Source organism: Sminthopsis crassicaudata, chromosome 4, assembly GCF_048593235.1.
Source record: "Sminthopsis crassicaudata isolate SCR6 chromosome 4, ASM4859323v1, whole genome shotgun sequence".
In the NCBI taxonomy this organism is placed as follows: Eukaryota; Metazoa; Chordata; class Mammalia; order Dasyuromorphia; family Dasyuridae; genus Sminthopsis; species Sminthopsis crassicaudata.
The window spans coordinates 171,936,529-171,954,252 of NC_133620.1; the positions used below are offsets into that span (position 1 = coordinate 171,936,529).

Below are 17,724 nucleotides of genomic sequence, written 5' to 3' on the forward strand. Positions count from 1 at the left end.
CTAAGATGTTGGAAGGGAGAAGTTTGGAAGAAGGGTGGCTTTAACAGGAAAGAATGCATTCTCTTTTGGTTTAGTTTAGTTTGAGATGTTTTTGGTGCATACAGTTTGAAATGTGTAAGAAGCAATTGGTCATGTAAGATTGATTGAAGTTGAGTCTAGAGACTCTTGTTCTGTCATTTTTCAATTGCATCTGACTCTTTGTGACTCCTTTTCTTTTCTTTTTTTTTTTTTTTTTGGTCAAAGATACTAGAGTGATTTACCATTTCTTTTTTCTCCAGATCACTTTACAAATGAGGAACCTGACGTAAACAGGGTTAAATAATTTGCCCACAGTCACACAAGTAAGAGTCTGAAACCAAACTTGAACTCTGAAAAATGAGAATATTCTTGAAAGTAGGCGCAGAGAACTACCCATTGTACCATCCATCTAGTGAGAGCTCTGGGGAGGATAATAAAGATCTATAGTCACCCATTTAGAGATAATAACTAAAATATTCAGTGAAATTGAAGAGGTCATCGAGAAGTATTGAGAGAAAAGAGAAGAGTATTATGACTGAACTTTGTGGAACACTCACAATTAGGAAGCATGATATGAAAGATGATCGATCAAAGGGAGATTGAGAAATAATCAGTCAGGTAGGAGGAAATCCAAGAGAGAACAACGTCACAAAAACTCAGAGAGATGAAAATATCAATAAAGGTCAACAGTATCAAATGGTCAGCCATGAAAAGTTCTATCAAAAGGATGATCAACAATATCAAATATATCTAATAAATCTAGAAGGCTGAGGCATATGAAAAGACTATCAGACTCTGCAATCAAATGATTGTTGATAACTGTAGAAAGAGGAGTTCAGATGAATGGTAGGTATTGGAAGCCAGATTGCAAAGGATTAAGATGTGAAATGAGAAGTGGAAGTAGAAGGTATAGAAAACTTTTTTCAAAGATTAATTGGCTGGAAAAAGTGAGTGCAGGATGAGTTTGAGGGAGTAAGAGAGTCTAGTGAAGGTGTTTTTTTTTTTTTTTTGTTTTGTTTTGTTTTTTGGATTTTTTTTTTCAGACAGAGAAGATTTGATTATAATGAAAGAGAATAGGGAAGAAACCAAAAATTATGTTTGGCTTAAAGTAATTTTTATTAGATCCCTTAAAATACTCTAAGCGTCCAGATTAAAAAAAATAATATGTTAGACTGACACTTTCTTGTTCATAAATATTTTTCTATGAATTGGGTATGTCTGGGGGCATTTGTGACATGCACAATTAGTATTTTTATGCTAGGGAGATTTTTTTCAATATTTGAAATAATGTGTCTTGCTTTGGGGTTAACTCACTATCAATTCCTCTGAAGATTTTTTAGAAGTATGTTTCATATTTCAGTCTAGGATACTTGGTTAGTGCTAAAGATGCCCATTTCAACCCAAAGAAAAGGAAGAAAGAACTACTAAAGAAAGAGAATTAAATCAGCCCTTTCCGTTTTATGTTTTTTTTTTAATTGTTTGTGATTGTAGCAGCCCTATTAAAAATTATTTCTTGTCAAAAAAAGAAAAGGTGGTTTACTGACTTTTTGAAAGGTCCTTTATGTATTCCACTCCCCCCAAAAATACACAGAGATGGGAAATGTTGAGCAGCCTCATAATAATGAGAGAGAAAGTGTGTCAACAAAGAGGGGAAGGGACAATATTGGGGATAGGCAATGAGGAAAGGAAAGACTTTGAAATCCTAGATCTTCCCCCCCCCCAAGTGGAAGGGGTGGACCTGATTTACAGTCATTAGATGTTAGGTTTCCTGTTATGTGATATTTTGCTCTTAGAAGTATTCTTCATTCTGCTTAAGAATATAAAGCTCTTTATTATTATCTTTTAGGAAATAAATTATTGATTTCACTTTCCTATACCTTTCTGGGATAACTGATAATTTACTCCCATTGTTTGTTGGAGTAAGTGGACTAATGCCTATTTCCTTTCTTTTATTCACTTATCTTTTTTCTAGGCTCTTACATTTTCTCCTGACACTTAGAAGAGGGTTTAAGAAAAGAAATCCATTATTTTCTAAAATCCAACTGGCACAATTTCAAGGCATTTCACTTCTCCTTGTTGCTACTCTATAAAATTGTCTTGATTGAAGAGACAAGTTGAAATTGAAGCCCTTTAGTCATTAGTGAATGAATTTTTAAAACATATATTCCTGAGCATGCTTAGAAAATGATGGAAGGAATGAGTAACGAAAATTCAAATATTTTTAGATTTAGAAATTAATTTAGAAGAGTCTGCTGGTGTGAACCACCATGGAGTATTCAGTACTTTTTTCTGGGAAGAAGAATGAGACCTGAGATTCAAGTAGGACAATCTATCATTGTATAGAATTATATCCTAGAATAAATTTGAGTTTCACAGTAGACTTTATTAATCTTGAACTTATTGGACCTTTGATATTAGTTGAATATTTGGGTTTTTATTCAATGGTTTTTGTTGTTATTCAGTGAGGATTTCTTGGCAAAGAGGAGTGGTTTGCCATTTTCTTCTCAAGCTCATTTCACAGATAAGGAAATTGAGTCAAACTGGATTACATGAATTGCCCAAGATACATAACTAATAAGTCTCTGAGGTTAGATTTGAATTCAGATCTTCCTGACTCCAGGCCCAGAACTCGATTTACTCAGCCATCTAGATGCTAATGTTGGGCTACATCCGTGTCTTCTTTCTTAAATTACTATCTTCAAGAAGAAAGGCTGGGAGACTGAAGATTCTGGGGGAAAAATGACTAGAGTTGATGAGACTTTAGGGGAAGTCATTGATTCCAACCTTATTAATGTTCTACATAAGGTTACTTTGTCTGTGGCCCTAAATAGGTCACCAAATCTATATAAGATTTAAGTTTGAATTCTGCTTCAGGCTCTTAGTGACTTGCCTGGGGTGACAGAGCCATTAAGTGCTTGAGGCAGAATTCAAATACAAATATTTTTTATTCCAAATCTTATGGCCTCTAGAGCTCCCCTAAAAACAGAACTCCCCAAAACAGCTAACAAATCCCTGAGACATTTGGTGACCCATGCTCTGGTGCAAGGTCACCTGAGCTATCAAAAAAGATATAGGGGATTTTGTGGTGAGAACAAGGTAACGGAGGAAAAATCTGCAAGGAACAAAATACAGTAGAGGCAGGGGAAGAGAATTGGCAGTAGCAGAAAGATTATAATGGGAATTCCTTAGCAAGCTATTTTGGGGAGTGCTCCAGTGGGAACAAAAATTGGTAAGAGTAAAAAAGGGGGGCTGAAAAACAAAGAAAAGTTATATAGAACAAAACTATTTTAACTATTCTTTCTTGCAATTTAAAAAAAAAATTAATATTGAAAGCAATTGCATCTGTTCCTGATGAGTATAATTCTAAAATGCTCCTTTTCCTTTGGGCCTTTTATCTGCCCCTCTCAACTCATCACCATAATTGCTCTTCTCAATATACTTGCCAGAAAAGCAGAAAGAGAATTAAATGCACTCCTTAGATGCAGTTCACCCTTCCTCCAGTGCCATTCCCACCCCCAAGATCATTTCTTAACCAAAATTTAAAACTCTACATCTGTCCTCTCCTGAGAGACAGAGGAGAATGTGAAAAAGAAAATTGGATACAATTCATTTTAAAAATTCATTAAAAAATTTGTTTTTAAAGTGAGGTCATGCTCTAAGGGGAAGGAATAGAGATGAGCATGAGAACTCTGATAACAAGAGTTCTATTTTAAGGCCATAGATCAAAATTTTGCCTGAAGTCACCTCTGTTGTGTTCTCTGCCCACTTGTTGCCCAGAGAACACAAGGGTGGCCATTGCCCAGGCAGGGTCTGAAATCTTGGCAAAGTATGGATACACATCCGGGAAATGGCTGGTTTTTGTTTAGTTGTGTCTTATTCTTCACAAACCCATTTGGGGTTTTCTTGGCAAAATTGCTGGCCTCTCTTTCTAACTCATTTTACAGAAAAGGACACCGAGGCAAGCTAGTTTAATTGATTTGCCCTGAATCACTAGTAAATGCCTCAGCTGGCTTTGAACACTGGGTTTCCTGACTCCGGACTCCGGACTCCAGCATTAGAGTTACACTTGGCTGCTCTAGCTAGGATGCAGTAGAGCTTAAAAGAAAATTACTAATACTAAACTACCCAATGCAATCCAGTTTTGTTTTCCTAGACTTACAAAGATAAGACAAAACAAAACAATCCAAACCCTAACAAAAAATAGCTCTTGTCTTCAGGGAGCTTGTCTTCTATCTGGGAAAGGGGAGGAGGAAAGAGACATGTAAACAAATATGTTTACATAATAATGTAAAGCAGTAAATAGAATTAATTTAAGAAGCCAGATGAAGATTTCATTCCAAACATGGAGGACAGCAGGACTTAACAGGACAAGCAGGAATTATACCCTTGCAATCAGTGTTCTTGTCCTCCACTCCCTCCCTGGGAAAAGTGGATGTAAAGATTGTGTGGGAAGGGTACTAGGCCCCCTTCCCAAATTAACTATTCAGAGACATCTTCAAATACAAAGAGAGAGCATTCATTTAGTCCTTGCAGGGAGAGACCCAGACATCCCAGCTGGGCATCCCAACTCCCATCTGTCCACATGTTTGTGGGCCTGATAAGCTTGTCAAGATTTAAATGGCAAAAGACCCTTTTCATTGGATAGAATAAAAGGAAGTAACCATCCTTGACCAATGGTCACCAATATTGTCTGGTTCTTGTGGTTCAAGTCACTTCCTGTAGCTGACCTAAGGTTTTTAACATTTAGAAATCAGGGTCCAAGGCCTGATCTTCCAGCTCTGGGAATAGGGATCATGTGACTTAGGCTTAGTCTAATAAACAGAAAACTTCATCCAGTCAGTCAGAATCAAAAGGCTAGAGATGAAATAATAACAAGTTTAATCCAGCATAATTATTTCTCCTATGTCTAACTCTTCATGACCCCATTTTGAGATTTGCTTGGGAAAGATGCTAGAGTGGTTTGCCATTTACTTTTCCAGCTCATTTTACAAATGAGGAATCTAAGGTAAACTGAGTTAAGTGAGGGTCACAGAGCTAATAATTTCTAAGACCAGATTTGAACTCTGGAAAATAAGTATTCCTAACTTTAGGCTTCACCTTCTAACTAGCTAGTTAGCTCCTGCATGGTACAGTGAAAACAGGATTAAACATTTAATCAAAAGACCTGGGTTTAAGTTGCTCTGTTCCATACTAGGTATGCTAGCATAAACAAATCATAGAATCTTATCTGTTTTAATTTCCTCAAATAATAATTATACCTGTCTTTCATACTTCTTTGTGGTCTTTGTGAGGGTTTTACAAAATGTTATATGTGAATGTAAGAATGGAGGATTGACCTGCTCATATAGGCTTGGCCTTCAGGGAATTGTCAACCTCACATAATGGAAGAAGGAATTTATATGGTAAACTTTATAACTACAAATTATTATACAAATAGCAAGTATTATTATCATCATCAGTATTGTAATTTTCAGTTTTAATTCTTTATTATCAGAATAGTTTGCTTCAAGATTCCCCAAATTCACTCATCATTTTCTGTACTTTTCAATCTTCCCTAAATAAAGCAATTTTTATTTTATCACTTTTTTCCCTTAATGTTGCTTTTTGTATAGAATGATTGATATTAGTTTGTGTCATGATTATCATACCATTTTGGTGAATACCTTTCAGAAAATAAAAATGATTTAGATTTTACCCTAAGCCAACAATAAATATACCTATTCTTTGTTGCAGTTATCATTGAAAAGAAGAGGAAGTAAAGACTTGCAAAAATCTGATAAAAAGTCACAGCAGACTCCTACAGAGGTAAGTTGATAAAAAAAAAAATTTCAAGTATCTCAAATCTTGTCTTTTTAAACATATATTTATTAAATAGGACAGAAAAATCATTTCCTATAAGACTTTTTCTCATTTCTCCTTCTTTAAATCAAGCCCTCAATTCTCCTAAATTTAAACTTCACAATTAACTAGCTATACAATATATAAACAGAAACAAATAATAAAACATATATAATATTTACTGTGTATCAACTGTAAGAAAGCAAGCAACTTGAGTCATTTAGATCACTATTCCTGCTGACTTCTTAATTCTGTAAATAAACACCCACATTCAGCTTTTTCAGAAAACCAATTGAATTCTCCTCTCAAGAATTCTCTTCACATTTTAAAAAAATTATAAATTATTCATAAATATATGAAACTGTTTACTAATTTGAAGGCCATATTTATGCTCCTAATGTCTTTCCTGTTTGTTTATTTACTTATGTGTAAGGTTGTTTTTTTTTTTTTTTTTTTTTTTTTTTGCTACCTTTAGTAATTTCAATTTTTTTGTCATTATTTTTCCCTCTCACTCATTTCTGATGGTGTCCCAAGGGGCTAGATTTCAGAGTGCCTCAGGTTTCTCCCTTGCTGGGCAATTCATAGCTCTCTATCCTTACTGACTTTAAGGGAGGATAGAGCTGATTCCATCTGAATGATCTTTTTCCTTCAGGATTAGTGAGGGCTACACAGCTCCCCCTAAATAAAATGTCCTGCCACGCTGCAACATATTGCAACTCCATTATGTTTTTTAATAGTGCTTAGTATTAACACACATAAAAGAAAGGAGTGCATTATATTATGAGGGGCAGTAGAAAGCAAAGACTTTTGTCTTTTCTCATAAGCCAGGCTAGATATAGATTCTCAAAAAACTTTGAAGCATTCTATCATGTACATTGATTAAAATATATATATATATATATATATATATATATATATATATATATGTTCCTAACTCCTTTACACAAAACAAATAAACAAATAAAACAAATAAAACCAAAAACTGAAGATTAGAGTATAATAGAAAGAACAAGTTTAGAGTCAGGATACCTAGTTTCTTATCTTAGATCTTCTATTTACTACTCCTTTAACTTAGGGCAAGTTACTGTAGGTCTCTAAATCTCAGTTTCTTCATCTTTAAAATGAGGTTGAATTTAGGTACTGAAATGTCATTTTTTTTATCTCTTAAAGATAATTTTATCTAAACTCTCATTGCTTGTCTCTGCAATATTTTCCAGTCATAAGGCTCCTGTCAGGTCAGTTTCTATGATCTTTTCTTCATCTGATTTACCCCCTTAGTTCTCTGAGATCTTGTCAATGTTACATTGGTTAGATACAGCTGGGTTATGTCCAAATATCTTGGTCTTTATCCAGTAAGTTACATCTTACAAGTTTTAAGTATCTTAATCTTTTTAGAACCCTAGCCCCTTAATCCTTCCTTTTAGTCATAGAAGCCTTTCATATTAATAAGCACATCCTTTTCTATCATCCCTTTAGAGAGAGAATGGCTGACCATAACTTAGTAATATGTTTTATTTCCTTCATCCCTGAGCCTGTTATCTAAGTTTTTCCCCCATGGGTTTCAGGGTATAAAAATCTTATTTCATCTAATTTAGACCCTTTCTTGGCGATCTCAAGGCTCTGGTATTGGAAACTAGTTGACTGAAACAACTTTTTTTTTTTTAAACTGCTTACTAATGCTAGCACTGCATTTCTTTATGAATTTAGCTTTTCTATATTACCAAAAGGAACAAATTAAAGAGATATTATTGAATGATCCATTATGTACAAAGTGCTAGTGACACAAACACAAAATCAAAAAAGTCACTCTCAAGAAAGTACTGTTAAGCAACTTACATGCTATTGCAAAATATAACTTGCATACCAACAAGTAATTGAAAGGTAATTCGAAGAGTGGGTGCTAATGTCTGGGAGGGTAGAATAAGAGAATATGTCACATAGGAAGACTCATGAAGAGTTGCATAATTAGCATTTGGGATCTCTTACTTCTGCTTTAAACATCAAGGCTTGAATAAATTCCTCTTCAGGCCATCAAGATCCTTTTCTATTTAGAGTCAATTTTTCTAGTTTTTAAGAAATGAATTTACGCTAATAATATTGCTGAAATTGTCACATATTTATAGAATAAGGTGGTATTTTTAATTTTATACCCCACATTCTTTATTATTTTTACACATAAATCCTTATCAGTCTTAACTGGATCATTTCCCTTTTAATTAATGTATTCCTTGTATCCAAGGAACTTATATTCTATATTTTTACAAACTAATACTAAGTAGTTGTCTTTGTGGGTCATTTTAGGGCAGGGAGTATTTTCATCCCTACCTATTTCCCCCAAGTTACAGTTAAATTTCTATAATTTAAAAAAATATTTCCCTTAAACAAGGTAAATTTTTTCCAAGTAGGGAATAGGGAAGCTGACCTTTGTCCTTCCCTAGTGCTCTTTCATGAATGCATAATCTCCCAATCCATTTTATCTTTTGAACAATAACAAGTATAACTAAAATTCACTCTTAATATAGTATGCTTGCTGTCTCTTTTTCTCCCTCCTATTCTCTCTCTCTCTTTCCCCTTCTCTTTTTCATTTTCCCCTTTTGAATAGCAATACCTTAAAACCATTCCATTTAAATCACAATTTTCTTTATATTTAGCCTTATTTTTTAGCTAATATTATATAAACTTTTCTTCTCCATTAGTGAAGATCAGAGATCAATATATAGAGGATTATATCTCTGACCTTTAGTACTGCTATACAATTTGTATTATATGTTCTTATTTTAAGTAGTAGTTCAAACAATCATGCTTCATCTATTTAAAAATGTTCTTCAAGATTTTCTTCAGAATTTCTTTTTTCCTTCCAATTTTGACTTTTTCCTTTTGACATCTTACATTTTTCTTAGGTGCTATTACCTTCCTCCCTAATCCATCCCCTATAATCCTGATGTGGGTTTCACTGATAGTGAGCTTATTCCTTATTACTCCTTCTTTCTGGCTCTTCTATCCATTGCTCTAAAAGTTCTTATATTACCAATTTCTTTCCTTCACTGTAGGATTCATAAATGCAATTTTAATTGAGGTAGGATCAACTTATTTTCTTTCTTCATCAAGGGTATTTTCCTATGTTTCCTATATTAGATATCTTCTAATCTTCATATAATGAAATATATGAAGTGAAAGAAAACTAGAATTCACAACTGAATCTCAAACCATAATAACAATAATAGTCATATAATGCCTTGTTTCCAAAGTATGTCACGTTTATATTATTCCATTTGATTTATTATTATCCCCACTTTACAGATGAATAAGATGCAGATGAGAGTAGTTAAATGTCTTTAAGTTAATAATTATCTAAGGCAGAATGTTAATACAGGTCTTCCTGGCTCTATAGCCACTATTCTGTGCTCTATTCCTACCTTCTTTTTTTAGTTTAGCTATTTGGTTTTTTTTTTCACTTTTTTACAAGCCAGCCCCTGAAACTCTCTTGGGAAGGGAGAAGAGAGTTGAAAGGAAGAAGTTGATGAAGAAGAATATGGTAAAAGTGAAGCAAAAAATAAAGGAAAGAGAAAAGGAAAAGAGATACAGGTCATGGTAGCTTTTATATTTTGTTCTCTGTAAAAGAACACAGAAAGGGATGAGAATAAAAGAAAGGAGACAAGATAATCAATATAGCTTTTGTATGGGGGGATAGGGCAAATGGAGGACTATTTTGAAAGATTAATTATTGTGGAAACCATTTTGTCAGGCATGAAAATCACTGCTCAGCCAAAAATAAGTCATGGGCTGGAGACCAGTATTACCAATTTGATTGGACTGTAATCAAAGTACATATCTGTAATGGTTAAAATCTCCAGAAGAAAAAAAAAACTTTGACAGAAACTATAGAACAACAGAGAAAATATATTTCTTTTGAACAATATTGCACTAGAAAATAAAAGACTCAAACTTTTTACAAGAATTTGTGGTGGTTCCATTTATTAAGTTTAGATAAAGAATTTGCTCATTATCTTCATCTCTTACTACTAATCTCAGTCTGAGCTCTACCAACTAGGATAGAGAGATAGATAAAAATATGAGAGAAAGAAGAGATAGCAAAGAATCATAGAAGGATGTCATAAAGGTAAATATAAGGCAGTGAGTGGCAACTAGGCAAAACAATGTATAGAGTTCGGGGTTTGGAGTCAGGAAGGTTTGGAGTCAAATCTTGTCTCTGACACTTCCTGGCTGTGTGACCCTGGACAAGTCATTTAACTTCTATCTAACTCATTCTCCTCACATTTAAAATGGGATTAATCAATAGCAGCTACCTCTTTGTGCTGTTGTAAAGAATAAATGGAATAACATGTGTATGCTTATTAATTTTAAAAGCTCTATAAGAATGTGAGATATTTTATCATCTTTATCTTCCTCTCTGACATTAGATAGCTTTCCGACATTAATTTGGACAAAAGATCCCAGTCCCCTCCTAGTTTCACTTTTTTTAGTAGTTATCATAGTAGAAAAAACTTTTGTACATTAAAGCAATAGAATCTGAAATCAAATCCCGCTAGTGACGCTTAGGGAAGCCATTTAATCTCTTAGCTTTAGTTGCCTCATCTACAAAATGGGCATAATAATAATGCCTGTTTCATGGTTTTGTGAAGATCAAATGGAATCATAAAGTAATTTATAAACCTTAAAGTTTTATAGAAAATGTTAGTGATTACTAGTGAAGTTATATCAGCATTTCTTTAATCAATTATCCACTGGGATAGTCTGTACAAATATATCATATCCTTATTTCCCACAAAAATTGTACATAGTTCTGTTCTTTATGGAAAGCTTCTCTGAAATGATTTTCTATTAGGTTGATATGATTTCTTGAGTGAGATTTAGACTGTTTCCTTTAGTGATCCTTCTTTATCTATTTAAAGAAAAATGCCTTTATTTCTATCTTCTACTTCCTGGAGTTTGATTTCACACTAATATTATGCTGTCAGAAACCCAGACTAATCTGATGTTTTTCTTGAAATTATTATTATGTCCCAATATCTTTTAAAATAAAGTCATAATGCATCTTCTAGACATTGTTTCAATCTTGAAGATAAAGAATTAATTATTCTTTTTAAAATTTTAAAATATTTTTTATTTATAAAACATATACTTGGGTAATTTTTCAGCATTGACCCTTGCAAAATCTTCTGTTCCAAATTTTCCCCTCCTTTCCCCCAACCCCTGCCCTATATGGCAGGTAGTCCAATACATGTTAAATATGTTAAATGTATGTTAAATAAAATATATGTATACCATTACCTTGCTGCACATGAAAAATCAGATCAAAAAGGAAAAAATTACTGAGAATGAAAACAAAATGCAAGCAAACAACAACAGAAAGAATGAAAATGCTATGTTGTGAATCACACTCAGTTCCTATGGTCCTCTCTCTGGATATAGATGGCTCTATTCATTACTGAACAATTGGAACTGGTTTGAATCATCTCATTGTTGAAGAGAGCCATGTCCATCAGAATTGATCATTGTATAGTCTTGTTGCCATGTATAATGATCTCCTGGTCCTTCTCATTTCACTTAGCATCAGTTAATGTAAGTCTTTTCAGGCCTCTCTGAAATCATTCTTCTGGTCGTTCCTTATAGAACAATGATATTCCATAACATTCATATACCACAATTTATTCAGCCATTCTCCAATTGATGGGCATCCATTTAGTTTCCAGTTTCTTGCCACTACAAAAAGGCTGTCACAAACATTTTGGCACACACAGGTCCCTTTCCCTCCTTTAAGATCTCTTTGGGATATAAGCCCAGTAGAAACACTGCTGGGTCAAAGGGTTTGATAACTTTTTGAACATAGTTCAAAATCGATGAGCAAATTCTTTACTCAAACTTAATAAAAGGTACCGCCAAAAAATTCATGTCAAAAGTTTGAGCCTTCTATTTTCTAGTTCAACATTCTTCAAAAGAAATATACTTTCTCTCTTGCTCTGTAGTTTCTGTCAATTATTTTTTCTTCTGGAGATTTTAACCATTCCAGATATGTACTAGTTTCAGTCCAATCAAATTGGTAACTATGGTCTCCATCCCATGATTTTTTTTTTCTGAGCAGTAATTTTCATGCCTGACAAAATAGTTTCCACAATAATTAATTTTCTAAAATGGTTTTCCATTTGTCCTATTTCCCCCAATTGGTTCTCTCATCTCCTTTATTCTATTCCCATCACCTTTTGTATTCTTTTACAGAAAACAAAAACAAAGAAGCTACCATTGCCTATATTTCTTTTCATTTTCTTCCTCCTCTTTATATTTTGCTTCACTTTCACCATCATCTTCTTCTACATCAATGTCTTCCTTTCAATTCTCTTCTTTCTTGTAGATAATGTTCGTTGCTACATTTGCTCTAATAGGTCTCTTTTCTCCATCTGAATATATCATATATGTCACGTCCCTGCTCTCCTCTTCTTTCTCAGTCTCTGAGTTTGTCTAATTTGCTGTAACTTCTCAGTTCTTATAGTGAATTATCATATGTAGCATATGCTATCCCTTGCCAGTACTAGCCTACTCCTATAGATGAAGCTTATTTATTTTTGGCTTTGTCCTGGACCTGAAATTTCATCTACTTTGAGCATTCCTGATGAGAACACCCTCTACCAATTCTAGACACACTCTATAATTTGTAGTTCTATAGAATGATCTAATACTAGAGACTAGGGACATGTAGCAAATGTTTAATAACTGGCTTTCTGGGGGGAAGGAAGGAAATGTAAGCACAGAACATTATCAGGTTTAATCTCCTTCATTCATTTATTTATTTATTTTTGGTAAGGCAGTTGAGGTTAAATAACTTTCCTAGGATCACACAGCTAATAAGTATTGTGTCTGGAGCCAAATTTGAACTCAGGTTCTCCTGACTCCAGAACTGATGTTTAATTTCTTTTATTGACATATTTTCTATTACTTTCCTGAATCTATACAATCAACAACAAAAAAGTCAGACTCTGATGTGTAGCATTTGATGATTTCAGAGGTATAAATGCTCACACTGAAAATCTTTTAGCTCTCAAAAGCCCATAAAAACTAAATGGAATACTCCTTTATTAAGAATTAAATGGTTTACCCAGAAACACACAGCTTATATATGAAGAAGGCATGGATTGAATCTAAGTCTTCCTGACTTCAAACCTTTTCTCCTTCTTTTATGGCATAATAGCCCTCAAAGCCCATTTGATATTCACCAAAAAAATACCAAAAGGTAGTTAAAGCCAGCATTTTATCTTCATTTTATAGAACTCAGAATAAAAGAACAATAATAATAGTAGAACTCTCTGGCCCAAGACCATTTGTATCTGAACTCCATTTAAAAAAAAGAAAAGAAAAAATAGAAATAGGATATATAATAATTATACATAATTTCAGCGATGATAAGAATTCAATGGTCATCTAGTCCTGTGAATAACTGGGGGAGAAAAAAAGCAAATATTCCATGTATAATATACTGGACAAATTATCATCCAAATTTGGTATGAATCAGCCCATTCCACTTTGGGATTATTTTAATTTTTAGGAAATTAAAAAATAAGTCTAATACTTCTAAGTACTTGAAGACAACTATCATATTTGCATGTGTTGATTTCCTCTTCTTTTTTGGTCCTTTTTTTTTTCCCCTGAGGCTGATCACACAACTAGGAAGTGATAAGTGTCTGAGATCAAATTTGAACTCAGGTCCTCCTGAATTCAAGGCTGGTGCTCTATCCATTGCACCACCTAGTTGCTCTCTTTTTTGGTCTTAAAATGTATAATTTCTTAAACCATTTCTCATGTGGTATGAATTTCAGACTTCTCAAACTAGTTGCCTTCCAGTAAATCATTTTTAGTATAATAACCAACATTATACAATTAAAATAGATTGCTTGCATTTATATTTGTGGTTTACACAAACAACATTCTTCACAACATTATAAAGTTGATAGTTTAAATATTGCTGTCTGTATTTTACAAATTAGGAAACATAGGCTCAGAAAAGAGAATACAGTCATAACACCAAGCACTTGGTGTTTAAAGAAAGCTCTTTCTTGAGAAGTTCAGAGAGTTTTTCCCCAGAGTAAGTCTGTGTTTTCTTTCAAGGTGAGATCTATGCTTCCTTGTCCCACTCCTACCCTCTTCTATCTCCTCAGCTCTCTAGACCCATATTTCCAACTGTTTACTATCTGTATCCCATCTGTATCTCAAACTCAACATGATAAAAGCAGAACTCATTATATTTCCATTTAAGTATATACTCCTTCCTCTAATTTCCCTTTTTCAACTGAGTGCTACACCTTTCTTCTCATTATCCAGAATGATAACCTAGGAATCAACCTTGGTTTTTCACTCCTACTCTCTAAACTGTCTGATAAATTGTTCATTCCATATCCTAAATCTCTTACAACATCCCTGTTCTTATCACTTATACCATAACCACTCAAGTGCAGTCCCTCATCACCTCTTGCATTTATGATTAAAATAACATTTGAATTTTGCTCTCTATATTCAATCTTTCTCCTCTCAAGTCTATCCTTTGTATAACTGTGAAATTGATATTCCTAAAGTATTAATAAATATTCATATATTTATCTGAATGTCATTCCTCTACTTCAGATGTTTCAGTGGCTCCTCATTGCCTTTAGGTTAAAAATGAAAATTAATTTAGCATCTAAAACACCAATTGATGCCAATCTGTCTTCCCTGGCTGATTATATATCACTTTGCAATCTAACTAAATTAGTCATGCCTTTCTATACAACTTCCCATCTCCCAGATCTTTGCCTTTGCACAGACTGTTACCCATATAAGAAACACCTTCCCTCCTCATCTCTACCTCTTGGAATCTCTCATTCCCTTCAAGATTTAGTAAAGTGCCATTCTTGACATCCCTAGTTGTTAGTGCCTCCCATCACTGTATCTTTATCAAAATGTGTCTTGAACTTGTTTATATGTGGGGACTTTGTATTCCCTAATAAAACAGAAGTTCCCTGAGAGGAGGATTCTCTGACTTTTGTTTTTGGTATCCTCTATGACAAGCACCATCTCTGGCACAGAGTAAGCACTTAATAAATGCTTGTTAATTGATGATATTGTCTGACTTTGCCAGATTTGTCTATTGTAAACTCCTTTACCACATTTTAATTGTACAGTTATCATAGACAATGATTAATGTATGTGCATACAATTGCTGTTTATCATAGTCCTTTCTCTTACTCCATATTCAGAACTATAACTTCCCAAACATTTATTTGTCAAGTAATTGCACAAACTTCTTTGATGCACAAACAGAAATGTTCTTTATATCTTCTTTCCTCTCCTTGACATACATAACCTTTGAATTGGAGCCTAGCCATGAGGGAAAGGAAATTATTTTTGCAGGTGTCTTTTTTGATTATTCATTTTCATAATTTACATAAAAATGATTTCTGTTCTTTTCTCTGTCTTTTTTAAAATGAGGAGGATAGTGAAGATCTGAAATGCCAGCTGCAATTTGTCAAGGAAGAAGCTGCTCTGATGCGAAAGAAAATGGCAAAGATTGATAAAGAGAAGGACAGATTTGAGCATGAGCTCCAAAAATACAGGTCATTTTATGGAGACCTGGACAGTCCTTTACCCAAAGGGGAAGCTGGAGGACCTCCCACCACAAGGGAAGCTGAGCTTAAGCTTCGTCTCAGACTGGTGGAAGAAGAAGCCAACATTCTAGGAAGGAAAATAGTGGAACTGGAGGTAGAGAACAGAGGCTTGAAAGCTGAACTTGATGATTTGAGAGGAGATGACTTTAATGGGTCATCTAATCCCCTCATGAGGGAGCAGAGTGAATCCCTCTCTGAGTTAAGGCAACACCTGCAATTAGTGGAAGATGAAACAGAACTGCTCAGAAGGAACTTGGCTGACCTGGAGGAACAAAACAAAAGGATAACTACAGAGTTGAATAAGTATAAGTACAAGTCTGGGGCCCATGAAAGCTCAAGGCACCATGACAGCGCCAAGACTGAAGCCCTCCAGGAGGAGTTGAAGGCTGCACGCATGCAGATTAATGAGCTGAGTGGCAAAGTTATGCAGTTGCAGTATGAAAACCGAGTACTCATGTCCAATATGCAGCGTTATGACTTGGCCTCTCACCTGGGGATTAGAGGTAGCCCCAGGGATAGTGATGCTGAAAGTGATGCTGGAAAGAAAGAAAGTGATGATGATTCCCGCCCACCACACCGCAAAAGGGAAGGGCCCATTGGTGGAGAGAGCGACTCAGAGGAGGTCCGTAACATCCGATGCCTCACCCCAACCAGATCCTTCTATCCAACACCAACCACCTGGCAAAAAAACTTCACAGACCGGCAGCAAATGAAGGACATCCGCTCAGAAGCAGAACGTCTGGGAAAGACAATAGACCGGCTGATCTCAGACACTAGTACCATCATCACCGAGGCAAGAATTTATGTGGCTAATGGGGATCTGTTTGGACTGATGGATGAGGAAGATGATGGCAGCAGAATCCGGGAGCATGAACTGCTTTACCGGATAAATGCACAGATGAAGGCATTTCGGAAAGAACTCCAGACTTTCATCGACAGGCTAGAAGTTCCAAAGTCATCAGATGACAGAAGTGCAGATGAGCCATTGTCTGTTAGTCAGGTACAGTTCCTCCTATTGCATCCTAAGTTGTCGAAAAAATCACTTCCTCATAGGTGAGGTCTGTGTATTTAGTCTGTATTTATAGGTTAGTTATTATGATACACTCCCTGACTTACTGGTCTAAGTATGATAAAGTTCACCAATTCTTTTTGGATATTGCAACGGAGTTTGCTTTTGAATTACATATAACATGCCCAGTCTTTTTTATGCTCCCTCATGCTTGAATTTTATTATTTTCTTAGTAATTGTTTTCTTTACATTTTACTTAAGAATAAAACTTTAAATTCCAAATTTCTTGATATCTTAAAGCCTGGAATTGGTTATTTCCCCCTGCCTCTCCTCATGCTTTCTTAGGGGGTACTGTTTTACAGAATGCCTGACTACAGGCTAAACTACATTCTCCAAGATCCAAAGCATAGATTTGCCATTTAATCTTCCTTAGAGGTAGAACCTGAAAATTTAACACAAAAAATTAAGAAGTACATTTCACTACAAGGACAGGATTTCAATGTCATTTGAAAAATTCTGTCCCAAGACAAATCCTGAAGTAGATAGTGCTAAGAAAGCAAGTATATTTACCTTGTAGCTTAAATCAATAATAAGCCTAAAGATAAATAGATAAATTTCAAGGGAGGGGGGAATAGCATAATTGTCTCTATGAAAGAAAAAAATAGCTTTCTTCCTTCTCTCCTGGTTTCATAACAGGGGCTGATGAAGAAATAATGTTTAGTTCAAAGCACCAGGCGTTTTAAATTTTCTATTGTAGAAAGAGGTATACATGCTGTGTGTATCAACTGTACATCAGCAATTGAATATAGAGCAAAAAAAAAAAAAAGACTGGCACTATTATATGAAGCCAGTCCAACCTGATATCTTCCTTCCATTAATAAAATCCTCAACAATTCTCCACCTAATCCATTATACTGAAGTATTGAAAAGAGATGAAGAATTTATATGCTTTTATCAAGAGATCAGTTAGTTACTGACACATAATTCTGGATTACTTTAATATTTTCAGTAACACCTAGAAACAGCATGAACTTATGTTACTTTAAACCTTTCTGGTAATCTTTCTATGACAAACTGTGGAGGAAGTGGAAGAAGTGGAATGGATTGAGGAATAATGAGCTTAGGGGTGAAACTTGGAGTTTGAAATTGAAAGCTTAAAAATCTTCCTCTCCTTTAACATACCCATTTGCTTTGGGTTTCCTTATGGCA

General features: G+C 34.5%; 1 protein-coding gene across 2 annotated transcripts in view; it reads left to right on the forward strand.

The window, feature by feature from the left end:
• MTCL3 (MTCL family member 3) overlaps positions 1-17,724 on the forward strand; it is a 41,191-nt gene that overhangs the window by 17,833 nt on the left and 5,634 nt on the right. The window contains exons 5-6 of one of the 2 annotated variants that reach the window (XM_074309881.1): positions 5,752-5,823; positions 15,331-16,506. In XM_074309881.1, coding sequence (XP_074165982.1) covers positions 5,752-5,823; positions 15,331-16,506 — 1,248 coding nt within the window. The remainder of the gene's footprint in view (positions 1-5,751; positions 5,824-15,330; positions 16,507-17,724) is intronic. The other variant, XM_074309882.1, reaches the window with a different exon arrangement.